The 11,552-nt window shown below is 46.9% G+C and overlaps 1 protein-coding gene across 1 annotated transcript; it reads right to left on the bottom strand.

Annotated features, from left to right (window-relative positions):
* Positions 1–5,519: 5,519 nt before the first annotated feature.
* TOMM7 (translocase of outer mitochondrial membrane 7) lies at positions 5,520–10,823 on the bottom strand. Its single transcript, XM_040964962.1, has 3 exons — positions 10,623–10,823; positions 8,894–8,942; positions 5,520–5,740 (listed from the first exon to the last, which is right to left on the bottom strand). The coding sequence occupies exons 1-3, from the start codon at positions 10,723–10,725 to the stop codon at positions 5,725–5,727; spliced, it is 168 nt and encodes a 55-aa protein (XP_040820896.1). The 5' UTR covers positions 10,726–10,823; the 3' UTR covers positions 5,520–5,724.
* Positions 10,824–11,552: the final 729 nt, after the last annotated feature.

Genomic DNA, 11,552 nt, shown 5'->3' with positions numbered 1-11,552 from the left:
ACCCTACAGCTACCGCGGAGACCATGAACAAGCTTGTGGAACTGACTGCCTGAGCTATGGAACGACAGAACTTTATTAATGAACACATGCGGGTGGGCATGTTTACGTTGTAACAGCACGTTGATTTGTTGGCAGAAGAGTGGCACATGCTGTAGGATATGGTTAGAGCCTCTTGTTCCCCATCATCATGCCTTTATGTATGTTAACACCTATGCAAGTACAAAATGTTTCCCAAGCCCGGGAACTGCTGTCTGCTCACTGCTACCTAGCTAATAAAGATACTCTTAGCCATGGAACAGGGTTACCAACCTCCCCAAGTATGGTTTGTGTAGCTGCAGCAGGCAATGTGTTGAATGGCAGCCAGTGACAGGTAAGATGGACCGGGCACTGACCAACATAAAACAGGGGCTCTGTCATGCTACAGAGATTCCCGGTGACGGGTAAGGTTGTTGACCTGAGAGTCCACAACCTAAGACAGGTGCTTTCAAGTCTGCTTGAAAACAAAAAAGGGCGAAGGGGTGAATCCCAATACCTACAGAACAATGTCTCACAATACAATGTAATCAATAAAGAAAAAAAAATAAAATAGTGGGAAACAAAAAAAAAAAAAAAGAAAAAGAAAACAAAAAAGGGGGACCTGTTGTGGGCTAAAGAGTTGATCAGCGCTCATTGGCCTTGGCCAATGGATCTGGGCTTGTGGCTAAAAACACCTAGACTAATTGGACTCATCTGTATCCAACATCCTGGCTAAATTAGGACATAGGGGTGGGGAAGTATATAAGGAGAGGTGAAGGGGCAATAAAGCGAAACTTCCCAAAGACTTCTACCATCACTGGTCTTCTGCTAGTGTTTCATCCCCAGACCCTCTCCCTGTCCATGTTACTGGCTCTGCTGGTCGGAGCAAGAAACCCAAAAGAGGCTCCTGATCGGCTCAACTCCAGCCATTAAACTTAAAAACAAGTTTATGATGAGAAGTAGATTAGTACAGATGCTATTGGGCATTTTGGGAAAAGTATAATGACCCTGGTCTCTATACAAAAAGTTAACATTTTATATTTTTGTAATTGTCTATTAAACCATTTGGGCAGTTGTATGAATTATTTTTAAATACAGTACATATCAATAATATCACAATCTTTTTTAGTTGATCTGGGTTCAAGTCCAAGTTCTCTTCTGTGATTTGGAGAAAATGAGCCGAGTCTTTCATCTGCACAATGGAGATAATGCCCACTTGTCCAGGCTGTGGTGGCAACTAAACAAGCAAAATACCATGTTACGGTGAACACTCCATTACCCAGGTCGCTTCTCTCAACACTCTGATGTCAAGTTGTTGGCCAGGATGGCACTGACCAATGATGACAAGGAGAAAAATACTGAGCTCTTGCAAAGACTCACATTGTTTCCAGCTCATGAACCATTTCACTTATGACAAGCCTTTCCACAACTCACTCATCCTTACTGAACACCTATCATGTGCCAGGACTGAACTCAACTCTAAAAACACAGCTGTAAAAACATGTTTTGCAATTATGGAGTTTATATTCTACAGGAATGTATGTCAGCAAAAATATTTTGAAGGAAAGGTGAGGATGAGAAAGACAAGGAGTGGGAGGCAAGCCGGGGTCATGGTTTGCTATTTTACATTTAACATAAATAGCAGAGAAGCCCTCTTTAACAAGCTGAATTTGGGCAGAAGAATACAGAGAGGAATGTATTTAGGAGAAGACAGGCAAACAAGGTAAAAACATGCCTGGCCTTTTTGTGGGGCAGGTGAGACTAGAACAGTGACCAAGTGACCATCTCAGTGCAAGTGATGAGTGTAGGGTGAAAAAGGCACCTGAGGCCAGATTACTTAGGCTCTTGTAGGTCATGAAGAGAAAGAACAGGGGATTTCACATCTTGGGAAGATGGGAAGTCACTGGAAAATTCTGCCCAGATGAGGAGTGCTCTTTTAGAAGGATCACTCTGAAGAGTGCTGTAAGTCACAGAGAGGCAGCAGGGTCACCGCAAGTCTGGGCTGGTGGTTCTCAAACCAGAGTTGCCCAGAGCCACCAGGAATTGGTTGAAAAAACACATGCTGGTACCACAAAAAGCACACAAAAGTGTCCACAGCAGCTTTATTTCTAAGAGCCAAAATCTCAGAATACCCCAGGTGTCTCACACATTCACTTATGGCATGAACTCAGCAATAAAAAAGGAACGAGCTACTGACACACACTACAGAAAACTCTGCTGAGTGAGTAAAGCCAGATTACTGCCAAGGGTTCGGGACGGGAATAGAGGTGGAGTGAAGAGTGTTGGCTGGAAAATGACAACAGGAGAAACCCTTGTGGCGATCCAATGCCCACCCCCCTACCTTTTTTTAACCAGCATCCATAATCTGGTATTGTTCCAGTTTTGCAAGACACTGCCACTGGGGGCAACAGGGCAAAAGGCACACGTGGATCATTCTGTATCATTTCTTACCTCACACACAGTTCCACCATATTCTCCAAGGAGTAAGCTTAATTTAAAACAAAGGGTGAATAAATGAAACACACACACATGAGCCTCACCACCTTACTGTTTCAGGTCTTCTGGGGACCTGAAAATATGCATTTCTAGTAAGTTTCCAGGTACTGCTGGTCGGAGACCAGCTGCCACAGAGGCAAATGCTCCTATTTGGTGTTAAAAAAAAAAAAAAAAAAAAAAAAAAAAAAAACAGAACTAATAGATTCCTCAAGGAATTAAGTTGGCAGAGCCAGTTCTCAGAACAGGTCCTATCGGCTTGGTGGTTTTCCTTGAGCAAAACACTAATACATAATAAAATCCAAGAGATGGGTTTTAAACATTGCACATACATTAACATACACAATACACACATACTGAAGCGAAGACTGTCTCCGCTCTCATCCTGTACCTTTGGAACAAGCGTTTAAATTCCATTCCTTAGCTTCCTCAGATGTGAGATCAGGAAAGGTGTTTGGATCTCTCTAAAACTTTGTTTTCCATCTGTAGACAGCTACAAGGTAATTCCTAAAAGAACACAAAATTGATTTATGTTCACTGTTTACATTATTACTATAGCAAAATGGACACATTCAATATTATCATCTCAATTTCTAGAAGCTCTGAGTGACAGTGGAGGGAAAATGTATCATCAAAATCTTAAGGGGCTGCAATTGTGGCAAACACGTTCTGCCTCCATCTGCATCACCAGTATTCAATGTGGGTGCTGACTCAAGGCTGGCTTTTCCACCTACAGTTCAGCTCCCTGTTAATGTGCCTTGGAAGGCAGCAGATGGCTCAAGTGCTTGGGCCCCTGAACCTCTGTGGGACACCCAAAAGCAGCTCCAGGCTCCTGGCTTCCAAATGGCCCAGCTCTGGCTGTTGGCAGCATTTTTCTGAGTGAACTAGTGGATGGAAGATCTCTACCTCTGTGTCTCCTCCTCTGTTAACTGCCCTTCAAATAAATAAACAATTTAAAATTTTGCATATATTAACTATGGCCTGTATTGGTTAAGCTACTGCCTGCAACACCAAAATCCAATGTAAGCACTGGTTTTTGAGTCCTGCTCGCTCCACTTGCAATCCAGCTCCCAAAACGGCCCAAGTCACCCATATGGGAGACCTGATTGACGTACTTGGCTGAAGCACTTTTGGCTTCAGTCTGGCTTAGGCCTGGCCACTGCAGCTATCAGCGAGTGCACCCAAGAATTAAATTTCTCTATCCCTTCTCTTTCAAATAAAAATTGGACAAAAATAAAAATCCACTTGTAACATATTCAGTAGAAGGCAGAGGGCCAGCATTGTGGAATAAGAGGTTAAACTGCTGCCTACAAGGCTAGCATTCCATCAAGGTGCCTGTTGAGTCCTGGTTGCTCCACTTCCAATCCAGCTCCATGCTAATGCACCTGGAAAAGCAGCAGAGGATGGTCCGAGTGCTTGGGCCTCTGCGCCTACGTGAGACCAGGATGAAGCTCTTGGCTTCAGTCTGGCCCGGCAATACCAGTTGCTGGATGGAAGATCTTTTATCTCCCTCTCTTTCCGTAACCTTACCTTTCAAGTAAGTAAATAAACCCTAAAAAAAATAGAGGATTAAAAGCTTAAGCAATACTATGGGATTTATAAACCATGCTGCTTTTAACAAATTCGTACGTGCCAAGATTCACAAGCTACATTATGTGCTTGTCAAAAATGCTTTTCCTACAATTAGTACTTAAGAATTCCACTTTAAAATCCCTTTACGCAACAAGCCTTCACAATTCTCCGTCTCTATGGCAACAGAGGTGTAAATACCCAAGAAGCTTTTACCTCAGCAATAATGAAGAATGTTCCAGTAAGTACAACTCCAGACACCTGAGGGAGATTATAAGATTCTTTACTTAACCAATTAAATCCCAAGTTTTCAGATCTGCATATATTTCACTGTTATTTTTTTTATTTTATTTTAATTGAAAAGCCAGATATACAGAGGAAAGTCAGAAAGATCTTCCGTCCGATGATTCACTCCCCAAGTGAGTGCAACGGCTGGTGTTATGCTGATCCAAAGTCAGGAGCCAGGAGCTCTTCCAGGTCTTCCATGTTGGTGCAGGGTCCCAAGGTTTTGGGTTGTCCTCTACTGCTTTCCCAGGCCACAGGAAGGAGCTGGACAGGAAGAGGAGCTGCCGGGATTAGAACTGGCTCCCCTATGGGATCCCAGCACAATCAAGGCGAGGATTTTAGCTGCTAGGCCACGCTGCTGGGCCCATTTCAGTTATTTCAAAGTTATCTTAGGTGACCTATGTAGTGCTAAGCCTTTACAGGTGTCCTGTATACAGATAATAGCACATACTAGTCCAAACAGATGTTTCAGACTTTCAACCATGTCCCAAAGTGGGTCATGTCTTTTCTGGTTCTGCACTGACATACTAATTACATTTCCCAAAACTGATACTACAATCTGCTTGGTTAGGATGGGAAAAGCTAAACAACAAAATAGGTTTTAGACACAGGTGGAGGGGATCAGGAAATCTCCATCTAGAACTGCACACTAGTTCCCAGTAATTGACTGCCTTGTCTTCTACCAGAAAACAGTGCTACCGTGCGACGTAGGTTTCCATGGGCTCCTGCCCGGCTACCTCTGATGCCCCAATACCACCCATGAAGACATTACATTCACATTCAGACACATGCTTGCCATGCCCAACCTGCAATCCCACTTCCATCCCCAGCAAGAGCCACCAACATCCCTTTGATGCGGTCAGAACTCTACTTCATGCCTCCTGAGGACACAATCGCCTTGTCTCAATCACTTGGGAGGTATAATCACTTGCGCCCAGAACGCCCGAGAGAGTTGCTCCAGGTGAAGGGGCAGCAAGCTCCATGTGGTGAAATGTGTGGTCAGGTACTCATCTGGAAATGCTTTTATTTTGGAAGGTCACATTTGGGTACATATGTAGACTGCCCATGCCGTGAGAGTTAACAGCTTAATTTTTACCAGACATCTCTATTATGTTTAATCAAAAAAAAAAAAAAAAAAAAAACACCTCAAGACATAATGTTTGTTAAAATATTTATTGTCACCAATCTATCATAAATAAGTCAGTAGAAGTTCCAGTCTGCTACAGATGCATCCACATAGAGCCCTGTGCCATCGGTCTGATGACTGAATGGCATCCCAGGTCTTGCGCCAGCCAGAGCACACATGTTCCACGTTGCCCTCATCCGACGATTGCTTCCGAGTCCAGATGAAGAAACAGTCCTTTATCCCCAAAGTAGGCTAAAATATTTGTGAACAGGAGAAATAATTAAAGCCCAAAATAAAAACTTTCTACACAGAGCTAAGGACTTCAGGCATGTTTGTGCTCATCAGCAAACGCAGAAACTGGAAGATAAGGATCAATCACATTAAAAAAAAAACCAAACTCAGAGAACTATATTTTTTTATTACTTTGTGAGTGTGTTACCTATTATTAACAAAGAGGGAAATGTTCAGGTGACAGGTACAATAACATGGCAATGGAAAGAAAGACAAATGATGATTTCCACTGACTGGGACTGATGAACCCAGAAAACACAGCTGTGCCGCGTCTGAATACAGCGACAACAGTCGAACCACATTTACTGTGTTCTGCAGGTCAGCCTCTTGGGAAGGAACTCCAAGAGGATCCCTTTGTAGGATCCCTCTACAAAGATGAGGAAGCTGTGGCTCTAAGATGGCTACTGCTGGAGAGCCAGAGTGAGGTGTGACCTCAGGGCTTGTGGCCATGAGTCCACGCCTGGCCAAAGAGCAACCAGCCTCATTTGCATTCCTAATCAATTCTGACCCTCAACACTCTTGGCCACAAAGGAGTCAAAACTCCCAAGATGTTTGGAGATGCTAAGCAACAGGATCCAAAAGTAGCCAAGAGGAGTCTGTACTTGCAAAATCATCTCAATTAAAAGTGTGATTTCTAGCCTACGCGAACACAACTGTTAAAACATGACCGTGAGGGTTCTACAAAGTTTGCTTTTACGAAGTATGTTTTCTGTGCCTAGGAAAAACTCAAGATGCATCTCTTTGCAATTTTCAGGAGCTTGTTAAAATTGCCTACTAGATCCCAAGTGGTTTGCAAACATGATGAAAATAAACTCTTCTCTGAAGTACCATGTGCTAAAGAAAGCTTTTCTACCAGTGTACAACAACCATCCTGAGTGGCAGAGGACATTCAGATGAATGGGGTCCTAATTCCAAAACATTTGAAGAAAACAAACTCTAAACTCCAGCATTATGTAAATAATAAATCTACAGAAACAATCAGCTTTGTAATGATACATAATAAAAAAAAAATCACAGCAGACACAATTCTCCTTTCAGGGTACAAACCAGGCCGACTCTCCAGGCACTGCCCCCGACACATGCTGTGTTTGAGATCGTCTAGTGACCAGTAGCCCATCAGCTGTCTCCTAGGACATGAATAGCCCTGGAAGGAAACCAGGGGGACCCCTAGTGACACAAGACTAAGTGGCAGAAGGGAGAGGAGCAGCGAGGGGACAGAGTGAAGCAATGGCCAGGGGTAGGGAATGCCTCACCAGCCTGCAGCTGCCAAGGATCCAACTGCAGCCAAGCAGCAGCCCGAGCCCAGACTCCACCTCGTCTCTGGAGCCACGCTCCCAGGAAAGCCACTAAAACGCTGTTTCCTGGCACACAGGTGCAGCCTAAAACACCACAGTCTGCCCAGAAAACCAGCTCCTGTCCCAAGGACCCCAGCACATTAAGGTTAGGGTCACTTCCTTAATATAGCGCCTGTTGAACCTCTATTTTAGGTGCTTCCAAGATGAAACACAATGTAGGTAACATTAGACAAGGCATCAAATGACAGGCACAAAAAACTGTTCTGGGAACACAGAAAGGGAGTGAGTTTGGTGGAAGAGAGAACAGGCTGTTCAGAAGCAGGTTTCCATCAGCAAGAAACGGAGGGGAAAGAGCAATCCAGGCTGAGGAGGGAAAGAGCCTAAGTGTGCAGGAAAAGCAGAACAAAGCAGCTCCCAGGCCGGCGTGCAGCCTCAGAGCTAGAGCACTGCTCTCGGGGGAGGCAGGAAGGACTTGAATTCCTAAGAATGCTCTTACTTGGTCCTCACATGAACTCACTTAACCAGGAGACGGTAGCTCAGAAAGAGGCGAAGTTTCTCAGGGCAAGGTTTTTGCTGATCATTTGCAATGCCTGCAAGCCATGAACAGTCTGACCTACCACATCGTCCCTGAACATGAGTGCTCAGGTCCTGCTGCCCCAGTCTAGAGCCTCTAGCTGGTCAGGAGCAGGGAGGTCGCCCCGATCCTCACTTTACAGCAAAGGATGAAGGGCTAGAAAAAAAGAACTTGGTGGGGAGCTCTGAATGCAGTTTGAAGGAGCCACTCCACAGAGGGTTAGAAGGCAAGGGACCGGGAAGACAAGAGGCAAGGTTTTCAGCAAAGAAAACAGAGTAACTGTGAAGCTGGGTAAGGTGAGGCACACACAGCGGTGTCCTTTCTCTGAGAAAGGGGAGGGTGGTGACACAGAGGAGGGGCAGATGCCACAGTTAAAGGGAAGGTGACCCGACGGGAGCCACATGACCCAAGGCAAAGCATGAGCTCTGGGCAAAGGCCCCACTCCCTACCAATCAGGGGCCCCCTCAAGGAGTGAATCAACCAGACATCAAGTAGAAAGATCCTAAAGCTGACTGACACTCAATGACTAAGTATTGGTCTTCGCTCAGTCTAAGGGTCATGTTGGGGCCACGAGTATCAGTGCTCCCCACGCAGCATACAGGCCTGCCTGACATCTTGTGTTCACACACATAGGGGCGTGCATGCGTGCAGTTTTCAAAGCATACACATATGTGTGTAGTTACACATGCACAGAACTTCACAAGTGCTTGTCTAACACTGGCAAGCTCGCTTCTGAAAAAGAAACCTGACAAATAAATGCATACTCTGATTAATCCCGTGAAAATTTACCATAAGGAAATACATCAAATTTCATTTATAGAAAAATGTTAATTATATATGATTATACAAAATATTAGCAAATTGGGGGGGAAAAAAAGCTAGTGGTCCGCAACTAGAGAATATATGCAATGTTAATTCTACCTTTGGGTGGTGAAAACAATATCCCATGCAAGACTGTCACCAATTTGATAATCATACAATGGGATTACATGAAATTAAAAAATAATTCACCTTGGAAAGCGGTAGGATGATTCATCACTGCTCTGTTTCAGTTATGATATCGTAAAGACAAGCTAGGAGCGGGAGGAAAACCGAGCTCCAGGCAGCGCTGCTCAGCCGAGTCCCACCACTGTCCGGCAGCCCCAACCCCTCCCGACCAAAGGAGCTCCACCTCAGCTCCCCTTGGTCCCTGAGACTCTGACCGACACACACACATCTGCCCCGAAACACTTCTAAGAGACGTACCTCAAAACAGTTGGTTCAGGCATTCCAGGATCTGCACCCCTCTTAAAACCTAAGACAGAAGGGAGGAGAAAAGAAAAAGGGGGGGAAAAAAACACCAATTAAAACTAGCACACCAAGAATGTAGAGTCAAGACTTTTTCCCGCAACCCAGGGAAGCTGGAGGGCTCCCCTGACACACCAGCACTGTCTGGATTTACCTAGACTACAGAAGAGCCTGTGACACTAGGTCCCAGATCCTTGTAATTCTGTCCTGATAAATGCCAAGTTGTCACCACTGTGTCTCCCTGCCTGCTGTGTTTTACAGCACTCTATTCCCCAGAGCCCTCATAGCTAGGGCTGAAGTCCCGGGGGGCCATCTGCAATTGCAGGCTATAGTGACAGCTAGGGAGAAAAAGTGAATGACCTAGGAGCTGAGTAAGACCTGGAATCCAACAGTATACGGGGCACAGAATCTAATATTAATCTCAAACAATCTGTGTTCAATGCTAAGGTGAAAGTCACCATAACAGCCGCCCAGGGCAGGGAACACAGCCAAGTGTTTACAGAAAGGAAAACAAACGCAAATGCTCAAAGCACCTCAGACCAAAGCAAAGAGCCATGGCTTTCCGGCAGTGGGAAAGAAACCTCAGAAAAGGGAGGCAGAAGGACTAAGACTGACAGAGCAGCAAGGAAATCCCAGGGACACAGAAACAGCAGCCAGCTAAGAGAGGACCCTCAACCACACAATCACACAACAGGTAGAACAAAATGGGGGGTGAAGCCATCCCCACAGTTTTCTTAGCCAACAGGAGGGGTAAGCCCAGTGTCTAAACCAACTGGACCTTTCCACAGTTGAAGCCAAACCAGAGGTGTGCAAACAAGGCACAAGGAGGCAAGAGGGCCTGGCAAGGCAGTCATTGTGATCCGAGCTGTGGGGCAGAAGGTCAGGGGGCCATCAGTGATGCTGGCATCCCACATGGGTACTGGTTCAAGTCCTAGCTACTCCAGTTCGTACCCAGGTCCCTGCTAATGCACCCAGGAGAGCAGAGGAAGACTACCCAAGAATTCAGCCTCTGCCACCCACGTCAGAGACCCAGGATGGAGTTTCAGACTTCTGGCCCTGGCCTGGCCCGACCAGTGGAATTCTTGCCTTTCAAATAAACAAAGGCACACTGCTTAAAACAAACAAACAAACAAAACCAGCTTCGCGGGTTTATAAGGAGGCTGAGATCCCAGCGTGAGCACTTAGGCAATGCCGTGCCTCTAGCTCAGGGGTTGGGGATCTGAGCCCGCCGCTCCCTCACTAGGCGTAGCCGCATAAACTCACGGAACTTTCTCAGCTCTCGGTCTGTAACACAAGGCCAACCAACACCCAAACCCCTCACTACCCTTAGAGGCGACTGCATTGTTGGACAGTTACTACTGAGGGTCGCCTAGAAGGGCGAGGAGCCACGCTCTAAAGCCCACCTAAGCGCCAGACAGGGAGAGAGCAGCTTCGACAAGCACCGGGCCATCGAATCCCAAAACTATCCTGAAAAGCGGGCGGGTACAGCGGTGCCCGCGACCCCCGGCACCCCACCCCACAAGGACACCTGCTCCTGACCCGGCTGCTTCGCCCGGGATGTGCCTCAGAGGACTGCTAAGCCGGGGTTCCTTCTCAAGCCTCCACCCCCACCCCCCCCCAAAAAAACACAAAACCGTAGTCGCGGCCTCGGCCTCCCCGCGACCCCTCAGCCTCCTCGCTCACTAACCCAGGTAAATCACGAGAGGAATGAAGCCCCAGCGGATGGCGAACTGGCCGCCCTTGAAGAGCTGCTGCAGCCGCTGCTTGGCCTCTTTGCTCAGCTTCACCATGACGACGGCCGGGCGGGAGAAGACGGACTGGGATCCTCTCAGCGGCGGCCGCTCGGGGAGGAGGGGAGCAGGAGAGCAGGAGGTGCGCAAGCGCCACACGCGGCCTTTACGACAGGAGCCGTAAGTGCCGCCGGCAGAGGTCGTAATTCGTCGTACCTCGGCGGCTCGCCTCCGCCTCCAGAGGGAGGCGCATGCGCAGTTGGTGCAGCCGGGTGCGTGAGTGGCTGTAATTCTGCCTGCTCGTTCGCATTTTATGAAAATCTGAGTCGCCTGGTCTGTGGCGGGGTTGCGAGCGCATCCTCTCTTACCACAGTCAGACAAATTTTATAAGGCGCGCCCCCGCTTGTAGCTCACGGAGGATATGTTAATTGAGTTTTAGTCTCCTGTTACTTTGGATTAGCTGTGTAAGGTTGAACAAGTTGTTCAACTTCTGCGTGAAGATCACCCAGCGACGCCCGGCAGGACCCCTGTCCGTGGTTTTCTTTGATCCCCGTAGTGTTTCCTAGACACTTTTTAAGTTAACTTGCCAACATTTTTAAATGTGGAAAACTTCACCTGAGATTCTGGCCTTCTGGCAGGAAGCCAAGTGGTCCGTCCACCTCTGGCCTGCACCTGCACGCGCTGGCCCTGTCAGCCTGGTAAATCTCAGCTCCGTGGGATCACTCTCCCAACACCCCCAGTGAGTTACCACGGACTACCTCCCTACACCTCAGCTTTGGTCTCTTATGAAAAGTATAGATTTCCAGTCACCAGCACCACGGCATAGGAGAATAAGCTTCCGCCTATGGTGCCAAAATGCCATATGGGTGCCGGTTCGTGTCCCCATT

Source organism: Ochotona curzoniae, unplaced genomic scaffold (genome assembly GCF_017591425.1).
Source record: "Ochotona curzoniae isolate NIBS_2020 unplaced genomic scaffold, NIBS_Ocur_1.0 scaffold_3835, whole genome shotgun sequence".
Lineage (NCBI taxonomy): Eukaryota > Metazoa > Chordata > Mammalia > Lagomorpha > Ochotonidae > Ochotona > Ochotona curzoniae.
Note: the sequence above shows the minus strand (reverse complement) of the source record. Positions and strands in the feature narration are given on the sequence as shown.